Below are 26,789 nucleotides of genomic sequence, written 5' to 3'. Positions count from 1 at the left end.
CACGCATAACAACCAAGCAGGTCGTTACAGTTGCTAACTTTGAAAAATGGCTTCATTTTCTCAGTATTATTCTAGATCTACATTTTTTTAGATCTGCGCTTTTCCAAATCGTGTTTGTTTAGATCTGCCATCGGAGCGTGGCCTGAACTCGTCAAAGAAGACGTCGGAGAAGGGGAGAAGGGGAAGAGAAGGGTGGTGCGGTGGAGTTCTCGAAGGACACAGAGAATGGGGAGAAGGGGAAAGGATGGGTGGGGTAGCTCTGTTTTGGATGAAACAGAGAATGGGGAAAAAGGGAAGGAAAGGATGGCTTTTAATTTTTTCAAATCTGATATATTTTGTAATTAAGTTGTTATGTTTTGTAAATAAGGAAAAATATCCTTATTATTTGTAATATATAGTTTTAAGTAGTATTATTAGGTCATTTTCTCATATGATAATCTATGTTTCAGTGGTGGTCATGGAGATGATTTTGGCTTGTGGATGGAGATGGGTGTTTCACTAGCGGATCTCCATCATTACCCCCAAAAAATTGTCGTGCTCTCTACCTTAAGTCATTGTCAAGTGAAGAAAGCTACAAAAAACTTAATTACGTCTTTAAATACAACAAGTATGTTTTGAGTTGTAATTATCCGATTAATAACTTTTTCGATAGAGAAGTACTTTCTAATTTTGATGAGACCGAAAATGTTGGGTCCTACATGAAATATAAATTAAAATTTAAAATGCCAACAAGTACTTCCGGTGAATCTAGTTCATAATCAAGCAATAGTAATTTTTTTTAAAATACAACATACAAATCGAGTGACTTTATTAATACAAAATAAAATAAAATAATTTTGCTACATAATTTTCATAAGATGAGTGATCATTGAAGAAATTTACTCTAGAAAACCAGAAAGGGACGTAGACAAACATCTTTATCGCGGCTTTCTTCCCAAGTATAATAATCGTTCATAATTCTAGAAGTACTATTATCTGTCACACTCAAATCTCTAGTGTCGAAAAGGCAATTCATTGACATTTCTATATGGTCATCTTTCTAAAGGGTTCACCTCTCATAATTCATAAAGCAAATAATTTTTTATACCATCAATGCAATTTATATGTTGTAAAAAGTTACTTGCCTATTTTGCAAGGTGTTTTAAGTTTTATGTTTTAATGATGTATAAACTTTATACAGTCTAGTCCTTTAAAAACTAATTACATGTAAGTCTATCTAATAATATTGATTGATAACAATAGGCATTCCAAAATTTAAGATTTATGGGTATTTATTGTGTGACCTCAAGTTAATATAGGATAATAACTGGGTTTGTAATCAAATATTTAGTGAATTTCTTATCATACATATGCATAATATAGACAAAAATTACTTTGAATTCACGTGAATCCATATATAACACTATATATCCGCTTCTTTTGGCAACCTAGAATAAATAGTAACTAACCTGCTTTAAGAGGTTAAATAACACTAGTAGCGTTAAAAAAAATAAAAAAATCACTATTAGTCTATATAACTTAGTTTTTTCGAATTACTAATATTACTCATTAAGTGAAGAAGTTAAAAGTTTGGGAAAACCTAAAGTTTGGAACAAACACCCAGGTAGGGGAGGAGAGGCAGCTATAGGATTAGGCTTGTGAGTGAGTAGGCACGGCGGTAGTAAAATTTTAGTCAAAAATTAATTTGATTAATTTTTCTAGTTAATATTAGATTAATTTAATATTTAGATTTTCAAAGACTACAAGAAAAGTACTACTATAAGTTACACTTCTTCTCTTTGATGAAAAATATATTTTGAAATATTAGTCAAAGTTCACACAGTTTGAATTTCAAAAAACAAAAAATATCAAATTGGAACTAAGGGAGTACTATTAGATACAATTACGAAGAATGTTGAATGTTCTACTTAGCCGTGCGTTTTCTTGTTTCTATTGGAGGTATAGTACTAGATGAAGAACGCCTGTGCTGCGCACGGGCCCAAGTATTTCAATTTCAATATGATTCATTAATGTTTCGATCGCTAATGAAAAAAGAAAAAATTAAAAAGTCAATTTTATTTTTGCTTATTTCAATTTAATTTTTATGTTGCGTGCACTCAATAGGAATGTAAATATACTTTTGTCCTGATCAATTAAACTAACATTTGAACCATCTCTACTTCGACGTAGACCAATTTTCTAAATTTTCAATTTGTGATTATATTATTCCGTTCTTTTTTACTTTAAACTCGAAATCTTAAACTGTAAAAGCAAGTAATATATCAATTTTCTTTTGTGCTTTTTTCCCCGGATGTTCCCCGCTTATTTAATATCTCTTTTTCTTTGTTTCTTTTTTTCTTATAGAATATATATTATGATAAGTTTTAAACCCCAAATAGAGCTTAATGATTAATTGAATGAAAATTTGGCTAAAATGAATAAGATGTTGAATGAACTCAAAATACTTTTATTCCAAGAAATACTTTCTTTGTCTCAAAATGAATTTTACTTTTTGATATGTAGAAATAATTTTGACTTCAAGCTTCTCATTTTATCCTTAATAAGATGATTTATAGTCACACAAGTATGTATGATACCTTTTAAACCACAAGTGTCAAGTGTTCTTTTTATTAAACTTTGTGTGTAGTAAAAAATGGTGCCACATTAATTAGGACGGACATAGTACCAAAAATGCTGTAATTCTATAATCTAATTTGTCCTATAAAATAAATAAAATAAAAGTTAAATTCACAAGTCAAAACTCAACGTTATACAAATAAATAAGAAGTTATATAAAATTACAAGATATGTTTAGAAAACTAAATTAACTTTGCTAATGAAAAAAAAGAAGATTCAACTCAGAGTAAATTTATAAATTTTCTATAACATTAAACTCTAAAGTGATGCATTATCCCTAAAAAATAAGATGCATTCTACTACTTCAAATGTAATAACATATTCTTATATATTCCATAATGTTTCAAATACTTTTAACATTCCTCAGAAAATCATTTTTTATTTTTTATTTTCTTTGATTAAAATTTGAAGGTGATGATAAGAAGAGTTGAAAATATTGATCTATATTACTTTATTTTATAGATAATTAATCCTTTTTGGACTAAGTAATGTTGGTAATGACCCGTTGGTAAGAAGGAATAATAATAGCTGCTGACATAAATAGAAGGGCCAATTGACCAAAGCATGCAAAAGTTCAACAAAAAGCTGGGCACGTGTGGGCTGGAGAGTTATTGTGTGGAAAAAAGTAAGATTGTGGATGCTAACATTAGCAAAGGGACAATTTAGTCAAGGTACTCAAGAAATTACACTCTAGCTATGGTAAGATTCCTTTTTGACCAGTGATATAACTCTATTTTGCCTGAAATTACGAAAATATCCTTAAAATGCCAAGCAGGCATGCTGACCTGCTGTGTGCTTATCCCCATTTATAGTATATTGACCTAACGTGTGCAGAGGCGAATTCAGAATTTCAAGAAGGTGGGTTAACTATTAGTTATGGGATTTTTAAATTTCTTTTGCCTTTTGAGACTTGGGTAATTAGAAATAAGGGGGGTGGGGGGGGGGGGGGGGATTCATTAGATGTAATATAAAAAAAAAAGGGTAATTAGAATTATAGAAGAAAAATAATTTAGAATAATATAAAAAGGAAAGTTAAAAGGCTGCTTTAGAAAAAATAAACATAAAACGTGCAGGAGCTCAGGTTCGATCCCGAGACCTCGAGGAAAAAAACACAGAATTAGATATGTTGACCATGTTTTCCTTCAGTTAATATTAGATATATTTTCAGAATTATACACATAATTTATTGAGTTTAATCGAGTGACCATGTGTTCACGTGACCCAAAAATTATACCTAAATTCGCCTCTGGCTGTGTGCTTATCCCCAATTATAGTATAGTAGAATATCTTTTTCCCAATTAGCTAAGGGAAATAACTGAATTTAGGAATTAGCAAATATTAGAAAAAGGCCTTATTGTCCAGTTTAACTAGCTAGGAGTAAATGATACTCCTATTGGAAGTTATTGTAATACTTTTCCTTGAAAAATAAAAAGGAAATATCTACAATGTGGCTATAAAAGTGGCCACAACCTTCTCACTCTCCTGCAACTACCAGTTATCAGAGCCAAAAAAAAATAAAAAATGGCCAGTTTTGCAAATTCCAAAAGGCCTCATGTTGTATGCGTACCCTATCCAGCACAAGGTCACATAAGCCCAATGCTCAAACTAGCCAAACTTCTTCACAACAATGGTATTTACGTAACCTTTGTTAACACTGAGTTCAACCACAACCGGCTTCTCCGGTCCAATGGGCCCCACTCCCTCGACGGGTTGCCTGACTTCCGGTTCGAGACCATACCGGATGGCCTCCCTGCCGGTCCAGACCACGATGCCACACAAGATATTCCTTCTCTTTGTGCATCTACATCCAAGAATTGCTCGAAGCCATTTCGCGACCTCATTAACAAGATTAATGTGGCAGCCATTAATGTTCCTGTGACATGCATCATGTCCGACGGAATTATGACTTTCACGCTGGAAGTTGCTGAAGAATTGGGTATTCCGGAGGTGTTGTTTTGGACGTGTAGTGCATGTGGTTTCATGTGTTACCTGCAGTATCATCAGCTTGTTGAAAGAGGATATACTCCTCTCAAAGGTAATTAATACTTGTCTACGTACGTTGTAGTCCCTCCATTTGTTTTGAGTTCAAGTTTTCTATGTACGGAGCGTGAAAAATCTTTGTACAATCAGGTAACAAAACAAGTAATTACATGTACTTAGTTACGAGGAGTAACCTAAAATAAATGACAACTGATAAGTAAACGTTCTATGTATATTAGATTAAGTTACATTAATAGTGTAAAAAGTTTATTACACTATCAATACATATAGCTTAATCCATTTATTAATGGACGAGTTTAAGAAAGTTATAACATACTAGCTAAATATACTGTCACTATGACTTTACCGAGGCTCCCTTGGTATGTTTAATTTTTATTAAATTTAACATACTAATGACCGTCTCTTGGTAAATAATATATCACTACCAAACTATGTTTTCTTAATGTATTGATGGAGTCCCTCGCGCGGTATATTTAATTCTTTCTAGGAAAATATGTACTGATGGATGAGCTGAGGGACTCCATCAGTATTTGCTAAGAGTCCCCCTCGGTAATGTTTATCGAGGCTCAAATTAGCTAGGTGCCCAGTACCAAATACTGAGGGACGTCCCTCGATAAAACTAAGATTTTTTAGTAGTGATATTTGGAACATGCCCTGTGGGAGGATCCGGAATATATATCGTTTTGTGGATGGAATCATGGAAAACACGCCTACCAAAAAATATCAACTTGGAAAACACCATATGCATAACACAATAAAATTTGAAGGTCTTGTAGAACCGAAAGCTGGAGGCTTGGAGCCTCTCTTTTTTCATACAGAACAATGCAGTCAGCAAATTTCATACGACTGTTAAAAGTAAATTATTTTTCCTTTTGTTCCTATCTAGGTAGGTAAAAAATAGTACTCCCTCCGTCCATTTTTATTATACTAAAAATAATTGTTCATTTTTACTTATCTAGTTTGGAAAATCAAGAGATAATTTAGCATGTCATAGCTATTTTACCCTTATTATTAATTACTGGTTGGAAAATTCAAGGAATTTTTAGTGGCTGCACAATTTTTAAAGTATGTTTTATTAATCTCAATCATTAGGATTACTTAGCAATAATTAGGGGGAATATAGTAAAATTGTCATTCTATTTTTAGCTCCTTAATAGGCGTGTCAAATTAATACATTGACAAGTAAAAATGGACATAGGAAACCATATCTTTGATGAGTCATAGGAGTGCAAACGAGTGGTTGAGAGAACAGTACCGAATTGGAAGCATTAGAGAAGACAAAAAACTTTAGATCAATGATTTTTATGAATGGTCAGCTTCCAGTGAGTGGTCAATTAATTATGCTATTTTTCAGAAACGAGAATATCCATGGGTATATTTGGCATTCCGAAGCCCATTTTAGTTGTCTCTGAGTATATTATTTATTATAACAAGTCAATATGGAGTCCACAAATCAATAAAAGCCTTCGTTTTAAGAAAAATGAATATTTCAATACTATGATTTTGCATGCATATCTAAAAGAGGATATTAAAAAATCTGAATCATTTAAACGTTTAGCAAATTAAGCATATGGTCGAGCATTCCAGATTTTTGGTTTTCCAAAAACAGAATAAATAAAATGTTTATCGAGAAGTAGGTACTTGATAGCTTGATGCTTTATTTCAAATCCAAATAGATTGTGGTAGAGTTCCGAGTTCAAACGATAATCAAATCTTGAATCCGTCTTTGTTCATACTCCCACATATTATTACTCCTATTTTTTTATTTTTTTTTGCTAATCGCTCTTTTCTCTCGCTATGCAGATGAAAGTCATATTACAAACGGATATTTGGAAACAACAGTAGATTGGGTTCCCGGAATGAAAGATATGAGGCTAAAAGATTTCCCAAGTTTCATCAGAACAGCAGATTACAATGACATTATGCTTAATTTCTTCATAAATGAAACTGAAAGAATCTCTAAAGCCTCAGCTATAATCTTGAACACATTTGATGCCTTTGAGCATACTGTCTTAAATGCCCTTTTCACCATACATCCTCAAATTTACACCATTGGTCCTTTACAACTAATGCTCGATAACACAATTGATGATGAAAAGGTCAAATCAATTGGTTCAAATTTATGGAAAGAAGATTTGAGTTGCATTGAATGGCTTGATACAAAAGAGCCAAATTCAGTTGTCTTTGTGAATTTTGGAAGTATCACTGTGATGACTTTAGACCAATTTACTGAAATGGCATGGGGACTTGCTAATAGCAAGAAACAGTTTTTATGGATCATTAGGCCTGATTTAATTTCAGGGGACTTTGTAAATTTGCCAGAAGATTTTTTAAGTGAAATTAAAGACAGAGGCATGATAATTAGTTGGTGTCCACAAGAGAAAGTATTGAAACATCGCGCGATTGGAGGATTCTTGACTCACAGTGGATGGAATTCGATGTTAGAGAGTGTTTGTGGAGGCGTGCCAGTGATTTGTTGGCCATTTTTCGCGGAGCAACAAACGAATTGCAGGTACAGTTGCACTGAGTGGGAAATGGGCATGGAAATAAATGATTTGAAGAGAAGTGAAGTTGAGATTCTTGTGAGGGAATTGATGGAGGGTAAAAAGGGAAAGAAAATGAAATTGAAAGTTGTGAATTGGAAAGAGGAAGCAGAGAAGGCTGTTAGTCCAGGAGGTTCTTCTTATATTAACTTTAACAAATTGTTTAATGAGGTGCTTTTGGGTCCAAACTCAACTTAGGTGTATTAAACATGTCAAGTTATAAATGATTTATGATCCGACTCATCCAAAGTTTGTGCTGATCGAAATAGGTTGGGGTTCAAAATAATGTGTCATGTCTCAATATGCTTGTGTAATAATGGACATGTGCATTATAGCTCTTGATAGTTTCTATTTGCTAGTGTTTTTGGCTACTTGTGTAGGGAAATGGTCCCATTTCCTAATACCGTTATCAAGCTTTACTAAATATCTTTTTTTTTTAAAGTTCATTGTCCAAGCAAATATCCAAAAAAAAAAAAAAAAAATTGAGAAAATAAGTAATGTTCTCAAAACGTTTGTCATATCAAACACATATAAATGAGAAACTAGACATATTTTTTTTATTTTATGTTTTTTAAAAAATTTGCGTCATTAAAGCCGAGATAGGTGGTACTTGTCTAGAAAATGTTTATTGCTATTTAAGTTGTTTCTACTCTAGTGTTTTTAGCACGTAATAATTGCACTTATTTATGTTGAGTTGTTACACTTTGGGACCTAAATATTTGTTAGACTTGTGTAAGATAATTATCATGCGTTCGTGACGTTAGACCAATTAAGCTTCATTTAAAGACTCGGAGAAATTAGTAGCTCAACTTAAAGTGAAAAATCCAAATTTGGACTTAAGTTAGTTAACCTAAAGGCTTGTAAATTAACTAAGAATTGGTGGTGAGGCCAATAAAAGTCGTATATGCAAGTTTCCAGTTGACTCTCTCAATTGGCAAGTCAAGTTACGTTCCACCCGTACCACTGTACTTTAGCATATTTACATGTGCTCAACAAGATTAAATGAGATGGAATATTATAGGCAGCACCAATTAGTTAATAATCATAAAACCCAAATTAGTTACATTTAACAGTGTTTAGAACTTTTTCAGGCAGATTATCATGGAGGATTGAAGAAAATATGCCGCGTCATTTATAATATGTGATAGCAAGAAGTTTAGCTACATGATTTTAGCACGAGTTACGTGATAAATTACAAGCCAATTAGCTTATTTTCCACATCACTCAGTGTAAGTTGTATTTGAAAAAGGTGCTTGTATGGGAAGTAGTACTTCTCATCACGATGTCCATACATTGTGTTTTCTTACTAACCCTTTAAATCTTGAACCAATTAAGAATTCAGAGTTAGATATGTGGTGGTGCTTCATAACATCTTTGTTTCCTCTTCCATTGTGAATCTGATGAGATTGGAGAAAGCATTCCCGAAAATTTAATGAATATAATCGAGATTAAACAGATAAAACTTTAAAAGGCTTCAAAAGGCAGAACTAATTTATTAATTTCAAAACAAACAGATGGCCCAGACCGACTCAAGTCCAAGGCCACTAAATCAAAGGGCAATTTGCATGACTACCCTTATTCGGGAGTGGTCTTTAACTTTTGCTCTTCGTCTAAATCTCCTAGGTTTCCGATTCGAACGCCGCTCAGTCAAAAATTTAAAAAAAAAAAAAAAATATCGCAAGGTAGAGTTTGCCTGCAAAACTGTATTTTAAGGCAGAGTTTGATTGCAAACTCTACTTAAGGCAGAATTTTGCCTTCAGGCATAAGGCAAACTCTACTAACCTTAAGGCAATTTTTTTTTTTCTTTACTCAGCTGAAATTTTGCAAACTTCTGCCTTAAAGGCCTAACTTTTGCCCAAATAGGCCTAATTTTGCTACGAAACTCTGTTTTGTGAATTTTTTTTTTTTAACTGAGCCGGGATTCGAATCCAAAACCTCGAGATATTTTAGGCGAAGGACAAAAATTAAAACCCAAAGAATTTGAGGGGCAAAAATTAAAGACCAGTGCCTTTGAAGGCCAATCCGCGCAATAAAATGCTAAATCAATTGCTTTATGTCTCAAAATTGAAGGCCCAAAATGAATTTGAACTTTTCAAATATATCAATTCATTTACATTCTAATTAGTGGTAAAAATTAAAACAGACAATGAGAATCTGAAAAAAGACACATGCAATTTTTCTTTTTAAAATAGATTTAAGCTATTCAAAACTAATGTATGAAATTATTTTTTGAATTACATAAAAAATTGAGATTACTAGGAAAAGTGAATTTGGAAAAAATATTAACTTTGAATGTTTCTTAAAACATTACGTGAGTTTTTGTGAATGGTAGAGATGCATGCAAGATGGCTCGAACACCATCACTATAGGAAGAGAAAGTGATAGATAAAGATAAGATACAGAGAGAGAAAATGTTACACCCCGTATCTTCGAAGAAGCACTTATCAAATTTGAAACATAAGTACGTTGAGTTATGGTTAAGTAAAACCACTTTGGAATATAAGGAGCAAGCATTATTAAGTATATTTAATGAGTGAAGGATGTATATAAGGTATACCGGAAGGTTTTATAAGGAAATGAGCGGAAGAAATGGAGTGGTACGACTTTGGAGAAAGGATGGGTAAAATTTCGTGTGAAAATTTTGGTCCAAATTGAGGGAAGAATATCTCTTAGCATATGAAGTGTTTCGAAGCGAAACACAAGCCTAAAATGAAGTTTGTCGAGTCTAGTTTCCAACGTAACAAACTGCTCATCCATAGGACATCGGAGTAGAGAATTATGGACGTTACAAGTTCGGGCCGATGACGCAGAAACGCGTGCTACAAGAATCCGACTTGCTACAAGAATCGCTACAAGATTCCCGACCCGACTTTTGAACCTTATAAAAGGGAAAACCCCATATTTTTCACCCAAAATCAGATTTTAAAGCTCAGCAACATAAAGGGCAATTATGTCATAAAAACTTAAGGGTTTGTGTGATTTTCAAGTGGCGAGTATTAATCGAAGCTCGGATAACGCATGACGTGATTCTAGTACGGTTTTGCGGTGGATTCAAGGTGGATATTGAAGATATCGCTGTTTTAACAAAAAATAAGGTATGAATCTCTCCTTATTAATATTACTTTTGGTTTATTTACGAAGATAGAGTGATTAAATGGTTGTATAATAAAGTTGTTGGTTGAGAAATTGGACAAACATCATGTGGGATGTTTTATGGAATATTTTGGTATTGATAATAATGTTGTTGATGTTGGTGCTGTTATTTTGTTGGTATTGTGATTTCGGGCTAGGGATATAAACAGGGGAGATGCTGCTCGAATTTCGGCAAATTTTAAGAGGATTTAATTTGAAGGCGACAAGAATATGATAATGAACCTAACAATAGTATGAATGATCTTATGTAGATTGCAAGACAGAAAGTAAGCTGGAAAAGTCGAGAAGTAAGCTTCCAGGTATGTTAAGGCTACTTCCTTTCTTTCTAAACGCATGATTCTTTTTCCTATGAACGCTTACATGGATTCCATAACATCCTTATTTCCAAAAGCTCGAAGTTCATGATTCTCATAGTTCTTATGATGCTAAAGATAGATGTTTCTGTGATGGTAATAATGATGATGATTCCATTTCTTAAGATTCCTACTATTGAGACCTCTTTGACTATTCGCACAAAGATGTGCTATTCACGAAGATTGTTCTTGGGTTACCATAACCCTAGTGTAGTACTCCTCTCTAGTTAAAAGCTAGTATAAGAATAGTTGAGTTACATAAGATGATTGAATGTCAGGAGGTATAATTAGCGTATATGTTGTTTATAGGCTATGATGTTGCCTTTGAGTTATTATTATATGTATACGCCTGGCCTACGGGTCATGGATTTATTGCCTGGCCTACGGGTCATGGAGTTGTTGCCTGGCCTACGAGTCATGGAGTTATTGCCTAACCGACGGGTCACGGAGTTGCGCATACCTGACCTCCGGGTCATGGAGTTGATTATACCTGATCTACGGGTCATGGAGTTGATTATACCTGACCTAGAGTTCATGGAGTTGCTTATACCTGACCTATGGGTCATGGAGTTGATTATACCTGGCCTATGAGTCACGGCGTTTTATTTATAAAGTTATGTTATCTATGTCTGACCTTCGAGTCACGAAGTTATATCTATAGAGTGATGTTATCTTGCCTCAGATGAGAGGCAACCCAGGTAGAGCACCTCCAGATGCTTTCATGAAATATCCAGAGTATATTTTGTTATTTCATTTCAGTTGTTATCTTGCCTTACATATTCAGTACATTATCATACTGACGTCCCTTTGTCTGGGGGCGCTGCGTTCATGCCCGTAGGTTTAGGTAGTCGGACAGACGATTCACCCGCAGCCTTCCACTCACCGCGATGCACCCACTGTCCGAGTCAGCAGTCCTTTGGTGGTATGCTATTTTGACATGTATATATAGGGTGTGACGGGGCCTTGTCTCCGTCCTTTCGCAGCCTCGTGTTCCCTAGAGGTCCAGCAGCCGGTTTTATGTAGTTGGGATATTATGTAGTCATGTTGGCTCTCAGTTTCGTTGTTCAGCTTACATAGCAGCCTCGTCCGCTTGCTCAATTGTGTATATATATTTTAGGTGTGTGTGTGCCCAGTTCAGACGAGATAGACAGCATTTTTTTATATATATCTAGATTACGGCCTCGCCGGCTGGTTGATATTTTCAATGTGCAGGTAGGCCTTAGCAGAGTTTCAGATTTAGAGTGGTTCGCTCGAGGCCCAGTTTGGCACTGAGTGCCGGTCACGCCGCTCAAAATTTAGGGCATGACAGAAAACTAGTGGTGAGTGAAAGAGAACGGATAACAGAAGCTTCTGTCTCTGCTTCGCTCCCTTTTTCTATTGAGAAGTGTAAGCTCTCCGTATACTTGAAAATTATACTAGTAGAAGAACCTTTGTTACCACTAAATTTTGCCTTGACTATGCTAGTCAAGGGATCATAAATCACCAATACCCCATTTTCATTTAAAACCACCAACTCACCATAACTCAAACAACATAAAGTCTTTTCAAATCCACCTAATGGTCTAAATTTTACTTCTTTGGTCTAAAGATTGTCCTCAGACACGTCTCATACACCAATCTCGCCCTGTTCCTACCATTCTAACAGCCTAATGAAATCTTTCCAAACCACAACACAATCCTTAAGCATTTTTTCTTCTAAAGTTTGAAAGATGGTTGGCATTAACAATTCCTTAAATTCTTTTTTAACTAAGCAAAACCCTACACAAAATAGTAATACGATTACGCCATCAATTTCCCGGTGTTTTTTCTACACGAACTAACCAATAAGGTATATCTTTGATCAGATAATCACAACTTTCGCTTTCGCGCATCATTTGGAAAGGCTTGGAAAAATTTAACTGTTTCCATTCAAAATTGTTCAAGAAAAATATTTCTACGTAATTTGGGTTTGCAGATGGGCGCACCATTTTTCCACCACCGAAGATTCTCAATATATAGCATTCATCCTTTTGGGCATCATAACATAAAGCAACCTATGCATCCCACTGGTTCGGCTTGGTTTCAGATGCCGGAAGCATCCAGTATTGAGGGTTTGCTGCCTTCTAAACAGCAATTTCGTCTGACCACGCTCTCCGGAAAAGGCACATGAGGCCGTTTACTAGACCCACCGAAAGGACAGAACTGGAGCGGAAGGGGTGAACCATATCGGGAGGATTGAAATTGAATATTGAAAATATGTCATAAGATGCCCCATACTTTTGTTTAGTAAATACAAGAATTGAGGGACCGGAGTTTGAATTATGGTTACGAAACGAGGGCTCGGACATGAGTTCCTTCTATTGGTTCAAAGCTTGAACCTTGTGACACTCTTCACGGGAAGATGGGAGATCTAGTATCTCGTCTACGATTTCCGGTGGGACATGGTCGACTCTTGGAACAGCTGGAGTAAGAAGTCCCTAAGTGAGCGTCTTATGGGGGGCCGTCAAGCACATCCAGCATGGATCAAGGGAGATCTCGTTGTTGCAGTCCATAGTTTTCTTGGAGAAAGAAGAATTTCAGTTGTTTGTTTGGAGAGTTTGAAATTTCCTAGGGTTTATGGGTTTAACAGATAAGGTTCGAATCCGTTTTTTTTTTTCCTTTTTCTCTTAAACCTTTTGTTCTTCTTTTTTCTTTTTACTTTTGTTCTTTCTGGTTTTAATGCTACAAACTCCTTCCATTTTAATTTAGAATTAAGAAGAGTAGTCAAATGCTAGGATGATCTAACTCCAATTTTGATGTAACTTGGGATGCTAATCGAATCGAAAGCAAGTTACTGCCGCTTTTACCGATTTTCGGTAAGCTAGCTTACTGCCGCTTTTTTTGGTAATCGAATTGAATCGAAAGGATGTCAAAACTGATAGTTTATGCATTTTTTTGAAACTTGAAAGTATTGCCGGTTAGGCATTGGTTGTAGGTTACTGCAATAACTTTTTTAGGTTAGTCTTAAAATATTGCTAATCCGGGATCGTTTCATTACGAATTTACAAGTTTTAACTAAATGAGTGGTGTAAAGTGTTGCCGAATAGGCCTAAGTTGTTACAATAACTGATCTTGTAAGTTACTGCATCAAAGTATTTCCAATCGACATCGTTTCATTACTAATTTGCAAGTTTTTACCAAATAAGTAGTGTGAAGTGTTTTCGAATAGGCGTCAATTGTTACAGTAATTGATCGGGTAAGTTACTGCAATAATTTTCTTAGGTTAGTTCCAAAGTATTGCCAATCCGGCATTGTTTCATTACAAAATTCAAATTAGATGGTCTTTGGGACACGATTTGACCCCCAAACCATGACCCCGTTAACCATAGTCAAATGGTTCAGGTTCTTTAAAACTCTTTAAGAAATCTAGACCTTTTGACTTTGGGGTTCGGATCATGTCCGTAAATTTCATAAAATAGTTATAAATGAGAGAAGCCAAGATGAGGTCGACCATCTGGGCAAGCACTCAAACATGAAAGAAAATGCAGAAAGAGAAATTTTACTAGCCAAATATGCACTCTCTAACATGATGTGTATAAAGTTTATGAACTCTTTTTTTGTTTTTTGTTGAAAAATGAAAAAAAAAAGGTTATGAAAGAGAAAAGATAAAAAATGATGATAAGAGAGAAATATGTTCAAGGTGCGCTACTTCTTTCGGTAATTATGTTATACATTATTTCATTGATATTCGTTTTTTTCTTTCATGTATATTTTTGTATCTTATGTATTTCATGTATATCTAAGAAAATTTGTATATGATATATAATGATATACACAATATACAATATGATATACATTTTGGAAAAATATGCCGAAAATAGAACTTCTCCATGAACTATCAATTTTTTCATGTATATCATATATATACTTGTACATATCCACGAAATATGTGTGTAATATATGTACTATACAATGTGATATACATGTAAAAAAATATGCTCAAAATAAAAAAAATCGATCACGTGCCATTTTTCCGACAACAGATGAGTTATTAAAGAAGATATCTGAGGCGGGTTGGAAAAATGTGAAGAAAGAGGGGCAAAATTAGTAAGAGTAATTTGTTGCCAATATTTTTGGAAGACAAGTGCCAATATTAGTTATTATCTAAGGACTGTCAATTGTTCTTTAAAGTTGTATATAAGTGCCAAATTCCCTTCTTGTTGTTATGAATCAATTAGTAGGATAGACTTGTCTTGAAATTATTGAATATGTTCTTGACCTTCTTGATCCGTCCTTGAATTCAAGAATCACTCTGTTGAATTCATTCTATCTTCATATATATATGTGTGTGTGTTTTAATGTTCTGCGCGTTTCTTTAATTTTTTTTTATTTTTCTCTATCAAACTCTTGAATCCCTAAAGTAATCCTTATGATCAAGTATACTTTTAAGCTAGACATTTTTCTTCAATCGGTACAAGGGATCAAATTAATTAAGAAATGATATATGCTATACAATCTCCTAATTTTCAAAAGAGGAGCAAGAAAGAATAAAAATGATTTACATGTACATTGAGATAATCAAATTTCTTAGATGACACATCAACCCCGATTTGATTTTATTCACTTCTCCTCATTTCTCATTTAAGCATTCTACTAACAAACTGGATAATTGAATAGAAGTTCATCTTTCACTAATTTATCTAAATTCAAGCTTGATGAACCCTCAACTCTAGTAGCTTCTTGTGCCAATTTTTTCCATTCACTTGCCTTTTTCTTCACTTTCTTACCTTTATCTCCATCCATCATTTCCCTCACAATCTTGTCTACTTCATCTCTCTTCACATTCTTGTCAATTTCCATGCCAACACCCCATTCATAACATGCATACCTGCACATGAAAATGAGGGATCGAAATTAAACTTTATTTATTTTTGAATTCCACCACTTATTTTTTTATTTATAAAGTACTTACTATGTACTAACAAAAAGGGACAAAAATTATATATAATTTGATGCATATATAATAATATAATAATATGAATAACATGTGAGTTTACGTTTTTGTACCATCAGGTCAACCAAAGAATGTCTACATGAAAGCTTCATTAAACCGTGAGATTTCTAATCTTGAAAATAAGGTGATAGATAGGTTACCTACTACACCAGATAAAAATAACCCGATGGTGTAAACAATCTTACACTGACAGTTTATATTACTTAAACGATAAATATACCTGCAGTTTATGTGTTGATCGGCAAAAAATGGCCAACAAATCATAGGTACGCCACTTCCTATACTTTCCATTACTGAATTCCATCCACAGTGAGTCAAAAACGCACCGATTGATGAGTGTTTCAAAACTTGTTCTTGGCAACACCATCTTGAAATTAGGCCTCTTTCTTTAGTTTCTTCGACGAATTCATTTGGTAACATAGCAGAATCATCACCAACAACTGCATCAGACCTAATTACCCAGAAAAAGTTTTTCTTGCTATTAGCAAGTCCCCATGCAAATTCCATGAGTTGGGTTTTTGTCAATACTGTTATGCTACCAAAATTCACATAAACCACTGATTTTTCCTCTTTTGAATTTAGCCAATTGAGACAGTCCTCATCTTCTTTCCATAAATTGGCTCTAAGGAATTTTAGACTATTTTTTGGAAGTTGATCAGTGAGCAATTGAAGAGGTCCAATAGTGTAAAGTGGAGGACAAATTAAGGATAAGTCTCTTAAGACATTAAATTCGAGTGAATCAAAAGTGTGGAAAATAATGGCTGATGCTTTTGAAGCTCCTTCAGTTTCTCCCATAATGAAATTCAGCAATTTGTCATTTATATTTGTGGTTCTAATTTGGCTGGGGAATTCCCTAAGACAGAGATTTTTCATACTAGGTATATAATCTATAATCGTGTCCAAATACCCATTTGTTATATCACTTTCATCTGCATAAATACCAGTAAATAAGGAAAATAAAACATTGCATCAATAATAATTCAATAATATATGCACTTTACAGGAGAAGATCAACTTGGTCAAATTTTTTTCTCAAAAAGAAAACTTTCCTGTTGTTATCTTGTGCACCAAACATTGTCTTATTTGGACTAATTTCCTTAATGGGATGTAAAGAAAAAGAACCCAGAAAGAAAAAAGAACAACATGGTTACAAAATAGGTTAATTTCAATAATTATCATTCAATTTTTAGATTGCCCCAAAGTTGTAAACTAATTTTTATAATACAAAACAGTAGTTCAATCATACCTATATTAAAAATAAAATAAAAAGCCAAAAAATGTTAAATTGAGTCCCAGAAATACAAATAGCACTTTATATACGGAGTAATATTTACTTGGCTCACTTAGAAAAAATAAACCTCATAGTCCAACCCACTTTTGAAAAAATGGCAATAACCCCCTGCGATGACACATGGTGAAAGACGGCAGGTTTTAAGTTTGGTAAAAACACGTGCTTCTTTCTGAAGTAGTATCCCATGATAAATATGATGTAAGATGAGTTATTGACATATCTATACATTTATACATGGCAATAATATACATTTAACAGTTTACTCGTACTTTCGGCATCGGATTTTGCATTTTCCACCATTTTTCATTTTCTATTAATATATAGAAAAAAATAATTTTAATGTTTTTAGTGCAGTAAACTTAAAAGTTGACTAACCATGAGTGAATCGATCCGATTATAGATAGTGAGAATAAACTATATAAGATTGAATTTTCAAGAATTCTAACCTTTGAGAGGCAGAATTCCTTTTTCAATAAGGAGAGGCAAGTGTTTATTGCACATGAAACTGCAAGCATTTGTCGTTCTGAAGCTAACACTTGGGACACCAATTTCTTGAGCAGCTAACAAAGCAAATGTCATAATTCCATCAAAAATTATGCAACTCACTGGAGGAACATCATCATTGGATGAATTATTAATCTTGATTAAAAGCTCTCTAAATGGAGCTAAACAATTTTCTTTTGTGGAGAAACAAAGAGAAGGAATATGTTGTGTAGTATCAGCATCAATTGGAGGAAGTCCATCTGGAATAGTTTCAAAAATGAAATCTTGGAAATTATTTTCAAGAAAAGAAGGGCCTCGTGATTTGAGCAATCTCTTGTGATTATATTCAGAGTTGACAAATGTTATGTGAAAGCCTTTGGAATGAAGGAGTATTGAAATTTTTAGCATAGGATTTATGTGGCCTTGTGATGGAAATGGTATGCATACAGCATGAGGTTTTTGGGATTTTTTTCCTTCAAGAGACCCCATTTTCCTCTGTTTTCTCTATGGTGAGTTTGTGGCTTTTTCTTGGCTGAAAAACAATCTAGAACTTTATAGGTTGGTGATTCTCTTTGAACTGGTTTGTGCTTGGTGTGACGGAAGTTATTTTTCATAAATGTTTGTTTTCATGAAAGATATTTTTCGATGATGAGTGAAATAAATATTGAAGATTCCTAATAACATTAGCAAATCGAGGAGTATTTGATGGAATTATTGAAGGCCAATCCGCGCAATAAATGTTATTTAAAAAATATTTTCCTGTAAAATAATTAATGCAGTACTAAGAGACGTGGGCTGTCGTGAACAATTAGAACAAGGGAAAGAAACCAAAAGAATAGACAAAAGCTGAAGTAAGAGAATCGCGCCCTCGACTAAATATATGTTTAAGTTGTATCCAATTACTACGTATTATTTTTGTATCCGTCCATTTTGTGTTGAGCTTATCAACAGGAAATATTTTTTGTCTCTGTCGTGAAATATTTTGCTCCTACCATCTGCAATTATCACATATACTATCAATATTCTGGAAAATGACTCAAAAAATATGATTTTTTTTTTCTTTCTACTAATATTTTCAAACGGATACCTTCTGTGTAAGATGCTTTATGCTAAACCGAATAGAGCCAAAATGTAGACCAATTATCAACTGTATAATTTGATTAATTAAATTCTTGGGGAACCAGTGAATCCATTCAAGACCTGGCTACTGTCTTTTGCACTCAGAGCAGAACTATATTTAAACAATCGAAGATCTTGGAGATTCTATGTTATTTGTCTCCAAGAATCTTTTACAACAATAAAATACCTAGGAAATCTCACAAAGTGAGGTCAGGGGAGGATAAAGTGTAAGAAGACATACCCTACCTTTGGAGGTAGAGAGGCTGTTTCCAGGAGACCCTCGGCACAAGGACAAATAATTCAAAACAATATAAAAGGCCATGGCATGATAGGAAGTTCAGAATGAAATTAAACAATAAGCCTTATATTGTAAAGTTCTGTGGAGATAAACAACTGGGGTGGTGGCGCAGTTGGCTAGCGCGTAGGTCTCATAGCTTCTGAGGTATCCTGAGGTCGAGAGTTCGAGCCTCTCTCACCCCATTCCCTTTTTCATTTAATCCCATTTTACCTTTTCTTCCCCTAGTATGCCTTCTTTTTTTCCTCCTGATAAATAGTTATCCTTTTTTTTTTTTTTTTTTTTTTTTTTTGTAACCACGAGACTTTTTGCCTAAGTTGATATTGAAACTCATGATAAATTCTTGCTGATCTGTGGATTCTTCGTAATATATTGTTGGCGCTCCTTACTAATTCTAAATTAGTGTATCCCAGTAATTTTCTCTCTCAAAGTGGTAACTTGAGCTCTTAGGTCTCACTTTTCTACAAATGAAAAATACCACAAAGAAATCGAAAAGATAAAGGTGTTCCTGCTCTTGGGGTCGTTTGGTGCATGGTATAGGCTGGGATATCCCAGCACTAATTTTTTGTACCGTGTTTGGTAGGAGGTATAAATTTATCTCTACCAAACACGGTACAAAATGAAGTATAATCCCACCCTCGAGATATCCCTTCTTATCCCACTTAACCCGAGATTATTTTATACCATCCCAAAAGATGGGATAAATTAGTCCCGAAATAATTTTAATTACCTACCAAACGACCATAGTGCTCTATGAAGGACTGAAAAAGCAGTGTGATATCCTTTCACGTCGGGGAGGATAGGGGAACTAGGCAGCTTATAGCAATTCTACACTAACTTTTTAGGTCAAAGCTTAAGTCAACATAACCAGAGCTTATCCTCCTCTCTGCCCAACATGCCCACTTGGTTACTCCTCGTTTCCTTCTCATATCAAGAAAATGAAGTAATCGAGGACTAAGAATTCAGTTCTTTTGTGTTGTCTAGTAGTACTCGTCATACCAGAAAAGGAAAATTGACACGGTAACAAAGGGTGTAGGGGAACAGCTTGAAGCTAAGAATATTGAAGTGGTTATTGGAGCAAGTTACAATCAACCTCAAATCACTTTTGATGGAGAAGCAAATGATAATATATAATAAATATTGAGACATCAACAATCTTCGCTCAGCCCTCTTGATCTTTTACCAGCATTTCGCTCGGTGTAGGTATAGTACATAATACAAAATCAACACTCAAAATTGTCTATGTCTACAACTATGCTATATATAGACTTTGAGGAATAAACATTCATATGAGTGTGCCAGTAGGTAGAGTAAATAGCGGAACAAATCTCAAACCCAGCACACAAGAATATTCGTCACTGGAACTATTAGAAAGCTAAAACAACGGTTGTTTCAGATACAAACTATCTCCTACTGTTGGCAGCTTTAGGCTTGTTTAGATTTGCAAGCTCTTCTATGAGCTTTCTCTCTTCACTGCTCAACCGTTTTGGAATCTCAACTTGCACCCTCACTAGTTGATCACCCCTCATATTCGGTTTACTCAGGAACGGCACACCTTTTTTGGCCATCACCAATGTTGTTCCAGGCTGGGTACCTGATGGAATCTTTAGATCAACCATTCCATCTACTGTAGGAACCTTCATGGTTGTACCCAAAATCGCATCAATGTAAGAAACTTTGCAATTGTAGAGAATATTGGTGTCGTCCCGTTTTAATACTGGATCTGGGAGAACTTCAATCATGACAAAAAGATCTCCAGGGGGTCCACCTCTCCTTCCTGCATTACCTTCTGAACGAACCCTTAAACGACTACCTGAATCCACACCAGGTGGAACTTTCAAGCTAATGCGTTTTGACTTCCTCACTCGGCCATCACCATTACAGGTGCTGCAAGGAGTAGAAATCTCTCCAGTCCCTCCACAAGCAGAGCATGTTGTCACCTGCTGGAAAACACCCAGTGGGGTCCTTGCCGAGGACACAACCTGCCCTTGCCCACCACAAGTATTACAGGTCGATGGTTTAGTCCCAGGTTTTGCACCTGATCCATCACAAGTGCCACAAGTTTCAAGCCTGCTAATTTCAATTTCCTTCTCAACCCCAAATACAGCTTCTTTGAAATTCAAAACCAGATTATAGCCCTGGTCTTCACCTTCTGTGGCCCTGCTCCGAGAACCTCTACCTCCCATGCCCATGCCACCCCCCATACCACCGAAGCCATCGAACAAAGACTCAAACAAATCAAAGGCGTTGCTAAAATCCTACAAATAAGGAACAGTAAGTCAAAAATTATATAGGTAAGATAACCATCTGCTGCTACTGCTAGATCTACTTATAAAGTAAGAAATCCTCACCCCCATGCCGCCCATGCCAGCTCCTTTAAGGCCAGCCTCCCCATATTTGTCATATATGGAACGTTTCTCATCATCGGACAAAACCTATTTTAAAACATCAAATGCCATGAGAAGTGCTCGCAATATCCTCCATTATAGTCGTCACTTGTCAGTTACCTTTTAGCAGGACAAAAATAAAGGCTACAAGAAAAAAAATTATACCTCATAAGCATTGCTGATCTCCTTAAATTTCTGTTCAGCTCCAGGTTCTCTACAACATGGAAGACATGAATGCACATAAGGATCTTACATACTGTCAAGAAAAAAAATATAGATCTACAATGACTGTGCACCTTCATATGAATATATACTTACGTATGTCATGAGGAAACTAAAGCTTGTATCAACTAATAAACAATTAATAGCTATCCCAAACGTCTTATGTTTATTTCTTCACAGACTACTTTTCATCAGCTAGTGTCACCTTTCCAGTAAAGGGCGCCATAGTGTGAAAAAGTTGGGTTCTTTGTCATTTTTTTGGTCATTTACAGTAATCAGTGACCAAATACTCACTGTTATAATTCGCCCCTTTCTTTTTACTAATTGAACAAATAACTCGTAGATTTTGTGGATGGATCATATGATTATGTTCTATTAATTTCCATGTAGTTCAAACATACAACACAAAGGCTACAAAATATTATGGTAAAAAAAAAAACATGTTAACAAAACGTATTTACATGTATAGAAACATAAACAGACAGTACAAGGCCTCAAATAATGTGGTTTTTCAAAGAAAGATGAGACAAAAACCATGCAATTCCTTGCAGCATTTCAATTATTTACCCTCTCACAAATAAAAATATAACCTGGTTAAAAAAATTCTAGACAAGATATGCTATTATATGGTAAATTCACAGTTTCACATGTCCACTACAAAATTCTTCATCCATCTTTCCCATAACTATTCGCTAAGTCTGAACTTCATTTTCTAGTTTCCACTATTATTCTCCGCACAAAAGAAGGAAAAATAAAAACTTGTAAAGAGGTCAATCATCTGTTCTTCAGCAGGTACAACAAGATGCAATAGAAAATTAAAGCTAGAGAAAAGGCTAAGTATGTACTACTCTCTATCATCTTTCAACAACACCACCATAGTAGAAAGCACCGCATCTCATATTTCCAGGAACTATAAGCAAAATCAGTGAAAGGACTCAATCATCTGACCTTGAGAAGGTAAACATGGCTCTTCAACAAAATACAAAAGTAAATTTAAAGCTACACAAAAGCCAAATATATTCTACTTTATATCATCTTTCAACAAGAAGATCACAGTAAAAGGCATCACATCTCAAAAATCTAGGGACTATACTCACTTGTTCACATCAGGATGGTAACTCCTTGCAAGCTTCCGGTAAGCTAAACAAGAAAAAACAGATGATCAGAAACATAACACGAATGCAATGAATGTATCTTTTTCAACTACACAGTTCTGGAGCAACCTATCAGTGTTCTAATTTACAGTCAAATTCAAGGACATAAATGATTAGCGAATTCTAGGTAGACAGGGTATGTAAAAGGACTAGGTTACGATGATATTCTCTAACTTCAAAACTTTCTAGAGAGACCAAATTTCAGGAGGCCAGGTTTGAAAATGCACTCGAAGAAGATAAAACCACTTTATAACGAGAAGGATAATTCTTTTTTTCATATTTATATACCAGATATTCTGATTCTCACTAGTACCAAAACAAGAATCAATGCACAAAAACAATTAGTAATATTCAGCATCAAATTAAGAAAGCAATACACTATTCACAACCATATCTCTTAACAAATACAGAGTTTGGCCTGGTTTATTATACAATACCACCTAGAAGCTACAATGAAATTTGTGGAGGGAACTCGAAAGGAGAGAATAGAAAAGAAAAGAGTGAAAATTGTACTCACAACTTTTGATATCTGATTTGCTAGCGTTTCTAGATACACCAAGGACATCATAGTAATCCTGTGAAGATGTAACAACATTAAACCAGCTCTACTGTGCTATATATTTACAAACTCACAGACAAACATAAATGTAACTCATATCCTGACAACTAAATCACATTCTAGGAAAAGGATATCTGCACAGCATCTTACCTTTTCAGCTCTAACAACTAAACGGGTTCCCCTTCGTTGATATTGGTTCCTGTTTGACACTGAACTGGAAAGTGCTTGCAGGGACTCTTGACAAAAGAAGGTTGAATTTGGGGATGCCAATGCCCTTGTCTTGCTTGAGAAACTGCATAGACGATAACAAGGTGAATAAGCGTGGACAGGATGCCATCTGCTGGTTAAGCAAGTGGATATGGCAGTCATCTCTTGGGGCAGAAAACACGTCAATTATCATATACTTCTTAGATGCAAAAGGTTTGATTTTTCTTTTTGATAACTGAACAATCCCCGAGAGCTAGCTGGTGCACAATTTGAACCTCGGAGAATAATGGATCCATCCCTCTACCCTTCTCCACATACATCAAAGTTTTAGTACGAGCCAGGTTTCAAATTTGTGACATTTGTCTAATTTACAAATCACCCACTGCCTTCTTACCAATAAACCAAAGCCCTGGGGCTAAATGTAAATGACTTGTGCGAGAAGAATTGAACTTTCCCCTAACAATAGGAAGGAAATCCAATGTCCAATCATCTATGCAAGCCAAACTAGTAAGAACATACTTAAGGTTAAAAAGATATGTCAAATTCTCCCAAGCATGGCCTATTAAATTATAGAGGGGCATGCTCCAAACGAGAAAACAAAAACGACATACTCCTCATTTCATTGTGGAGTAGCCATGGGGCTGGACTGGATCAAGGTCTCGTTTGTTTTATATGCTTAATTCATTAGATAGGAGGGGGGATTACAATTGTGTTGTGGTTGACACAAACAAACATGATTTATGAGTATGATGTAAAACCATCAAGTTGCAGTCACATGTACTTGTCGATTCTATTTAAGAAAGATCACAAACTCTTTAATGTCAATGTGTATATCTCGCCTTCTACTTTCCCGAACAATATGTAACTTTTATCTTCCATAGAGACCTCATATGACACTTTGCATCAACTTCTACTGAGATGCATCGTCCAAGGCCAACTTTTATTCACTACATAATCACCACTGTGCCAGAAGTATTCAAAAGATATAGGTGGAAGTCTAATTCCATATATGGATAAATACATTTGTCAATGGAAACTGCCAATATCAGAGTATACACTAATGGCACGTTCATTTGTTCCTGCTTCGTATGGTGAGACTGTAGGGCAATTTTCTATCAGGGTCGCAACTAAATGGTTAATGCAAGAAATTTCTTCTGACAGTCATTTACTGTTAACATACTACCTAAAGTTCTGAAGCATAATCAGAAAATGTACTAGTTCAAGACGTCACTATACAGAAGAGGACCACAAAATTTCTCCCTCATACAATTAAAATGTATCACCAATTATGTGAACTTTAATACAAAGTTTGCTCAAATGACTTATAAACATATAGAGTTTGAATCCAGAAGAATATATTGGAGGTGATGATGTGAGATTAACCGCTTTACTTGAGCCGAGGGTCTATCGGAAACAGCCTCTCTATCTACCAAGGTAGGGGTATGGTCTCCGTACACTCTACCCTCCCCAGACCCACTTGTGGGATTACACTGGGTATGTTGTTATTGTTGTTGTTATGTTGTGAGGTTAACCAAAAGCATAAACAAATAGAAGGTCAGTCTGCAAGAATTTCACAACATATGGGAACTTGAAAATGATGACAATAATATGTTCAGCAGAAGAATTTGGGGTTTAATAGGTAGATACACAAAAAGATAACAAAGATCAGATGTCACAGCTAAAACAGAAACATTTCCAGATGAAATCCATAAAATTCGAGGAAAAAAACATATTTCTTATACAACAAAATAAGTGATTCATGTTCAAGAATGCCCTAGCATGACTCACCAAAATGGAGATGCTGATAATTTACTTGTAACAGGAGATTTTAGCATACACTGAGGCTGAACTCCCCACCGGGCAACCCATGTGCTTCCACAAGGTATGATTGCCATCTAATATACTGCAAATACATCAAGCATAACATCAATATGAGTTTAATTGAGGAACACAATTAAAACATTCTGATAGAGGTAGTGGTAGAATAAAAAGGACTACATTCAGAAGGCAAAGAACAAATTTTCAAAACATGTGTCTGCAAAATCGTCAAGAAGATGGAGCAAAGGGAAAAGATGCACCTTAATTTACAAGAAGTGAAAGTGATTAAGAAGCTATAGGTACATACAGTCACACGTGGACAGCCAATTTACTTACACAGTTTCATTATTCCTTACATGTAAATACAGATAAGAATCACCTAAGCCAAGAATATTTCTATAGAGTTCCCCCACCCCCAAAAAGTAAACTTTACTCTCCCCCAACTCCTGGTTCTTTGAGGGAAGATTGAAAGTAGATGTCATTTAAGATTCAACAAGTTCATTACGAGTTTCCACATTGATAAATATTTATTAACAACAAACACAAGAAGCCCAAAAGAACTGGTATTTATTAACACATAATTAAATGGGGAAAAAAAAAGAGTCAGAAAATTAAACGCAAAATCTAGTAAGCAAATATGATAAAGTTGAAGTTTTTAGAGCGGAGGGGGGTAGTAAACAATAATAGCAATTGTTGTCGGCCAGTCAATACAGATGGATTTAAATAACCTACAAAAGAGTGAACTCTGTAGCGGATATTGGCCGGAGTAGTGTGATGTCCACGTGCAACAGAGGGTTGAGGAAAGTTTCAGGTGAATGGTGAGTTTGAGTGGAAGATGAGGCTCCCAACACAGAAAGGGCTTTCTAGAATGGGCTATCTCCTGTTATACATACTCAATATTGGTTCGCTGTACAAGGCCACACGTTTAACTTCCCTGTCTGCGCTCTTGCTAATTCAACAAATATCTGGCCCATTTTCCTTCTTTTTTAATTACCACCTAGTAAATATTATTTGAGGTGAATCAATAACATTGCTATATTTATATTTATTTTACCTTCTTTTTTTTTTTTTTAATGAGTGAGGTGTTCGGGCCAATTTGGTCTTACATTCATTAATTTTAGGGGGGAGAATATCAATGCCCGCTGCACATAAAATAGTTACCCTTTTATACCCCCTATTTTCATACCCTCAAAACAATTTACCATTTCTACCCACGGTAGCTTTGATAGGGAATTGTCTCTTTTTCTTGTTTTCTTTTTTATTTCTCTATTCCTTTTCTTTTAATTTCTCATTTTTTTATTCTTTTTTGTTAATTAATTTTTCCCCCAAATCATACTATCTTTTTATTATCTTCTTCACCATAAATATGATTCCATGTTTAATTCTAGCTTCTTTCTTTTTTTTTTATATATTTTCTTTTTTTGTATTTCTTTATTTCTCGTTCCTTTTTTAACTTCATTTATTTCTTTTCTTTTTATTTTTCTTTTTTATTTTCATAATCTAATTTCATTCACCTTTTTTGCTATTTTGATTTATCCTGCTTTTTAAATTTCTGGTGATTTTTATTTACTTTTTTCTCCTTTTTTAATTTCATTTTTTTTTTAAAAAAAATCCTT

The 26,789-nt window shown here is 34.8% G+C and overlaps 3 protein-coding genes and 1 non-coding gene across 5 annotated transcripts; 2 read left to right on the top strand and 2 right to left on the bottom strand.

Annotated features, from left to right (window-relative positions):
• Window positions 1–4,087: 4,087 nt before the first annotated feature.
• Window positions 4,088–7,499, top strand: LOC132064693 (7-deoxyloganetin glucosyltransferase-like). The gene is made up of 2 exons (XM_059457777.1): window positions 4,088–4,651; window positions 6,421–7,499. The coding sequence occupies exons 1-2, from the start codon at window positions 4,138–4,140 to the stop codon at window positions 7,356–7,358; spliced, it is 1,452 nt and encodes a 483-aa protein (XP_059313760.1). The 5' UTR covers window positions 4,088–4,137; the 3' UTR covers window positions 7,359–7,499.
• Window positions 7,500–15,166: 7,667 nt separating this feature from the next.
• On the bottom strand, window positions 15,167–18,072 carry LOC132064691 (7-deoxyloganetin glucosyltransferase-like). The gene is made up of 3 exons (XM_059457776.1): window positions 17,376–18,072; window positions 15,859–16,567; window positions 15,167–15,512 (listed from the first exon to the last, which is right to left on the bottom strand). The coding sequence occupies exons 1-3, from the start codon at window positions 17,899–17,901 to the stop codon at window positions 15,278–15,280; spliced, it is 1,470 nt and encodes a 489-aa protein (XP_059313759.1). The 5' UTR covers window positions 17,902–18,072; the 3' UTR covers window positions 15,167–15,277.
• Window positions 18,073–18,926: 854 nt separating this feature from the next.
• TRNAM-CAU (transfer RNA methionine (anticodon CAU)) lies at window positions 18,927–19,011 on the top strand. Its single transcript is given in 2 exon segments — window positions 18,927–18,964; window positions 18,976–19,011. It is a non-coding gene; the product is annotated as a tRNA-Met (tRNA).
• Window positions 19,012–19,908: 897 nt separating this feature from the next.
• On the bottom strand, window positions 19,909–26,128 carry LOC132064690 (chaperone protein dnaJ A7A, chloroplastic-like). 2 transcript variants are annotated; one of them, XM_059457774.1, is made up of 8 exons: window positions 25,902–26,128; window positions 25,144–25,258; window positions 23,299–23,440; window positions 23,107–23,164; window positions 22,533–22,575; window positions 21,379–21,427; window positions 21,178–21,261; window positions 19,909–21,084 (listed from the first exon to the last, which is right to left on the bottom strand). In XM_059457774.1, the coding sequence occupies exons 2-8, from the start codon at window positions 25,248–25,250 to the stop codon at window positions 20,230–20,232; spliced, it is 1,338 nt and encodes a 445-aa protein (XP_059313757.1). In that variant the 5' UTR covers window positions 25,251–25,258; window positions 25,902–26,128; the 3' UTR covers window positions 19,909–20,229. The 2 variants fall into 2 exon arrangements, with proteins under 2 accessions (XP_059313757.1, XP_059313758.1); XM_059457775.1 differs by having other exon boundaries at window positions 25,906–26,128.
• Window positions 26,129–26,789: the final 661 nt, after the last annotated feature.

Source organism: Lycium ferocissimum, chromosome 7 (assembly GCF_029784015.1).
Source record: "Lycium ferocissimum isolate CSIRO_LF1 chromosome 7, AGI_CSIRO_Lferr_CH_V1, whole genome shotgun sequence".
Classification (NCBI taxonomy): domain Eukaryota; kingdom Viridiplantae; phylum Streptophyta; class Magnoliopsida; order Solanales; family Solanaceae; genus Lycium; species Lycium ferocissimum.
Note: the sequence above shows the minus strand (reverse complement) of the source record. Positions and strands in the feature narration are given on the sequence as shown.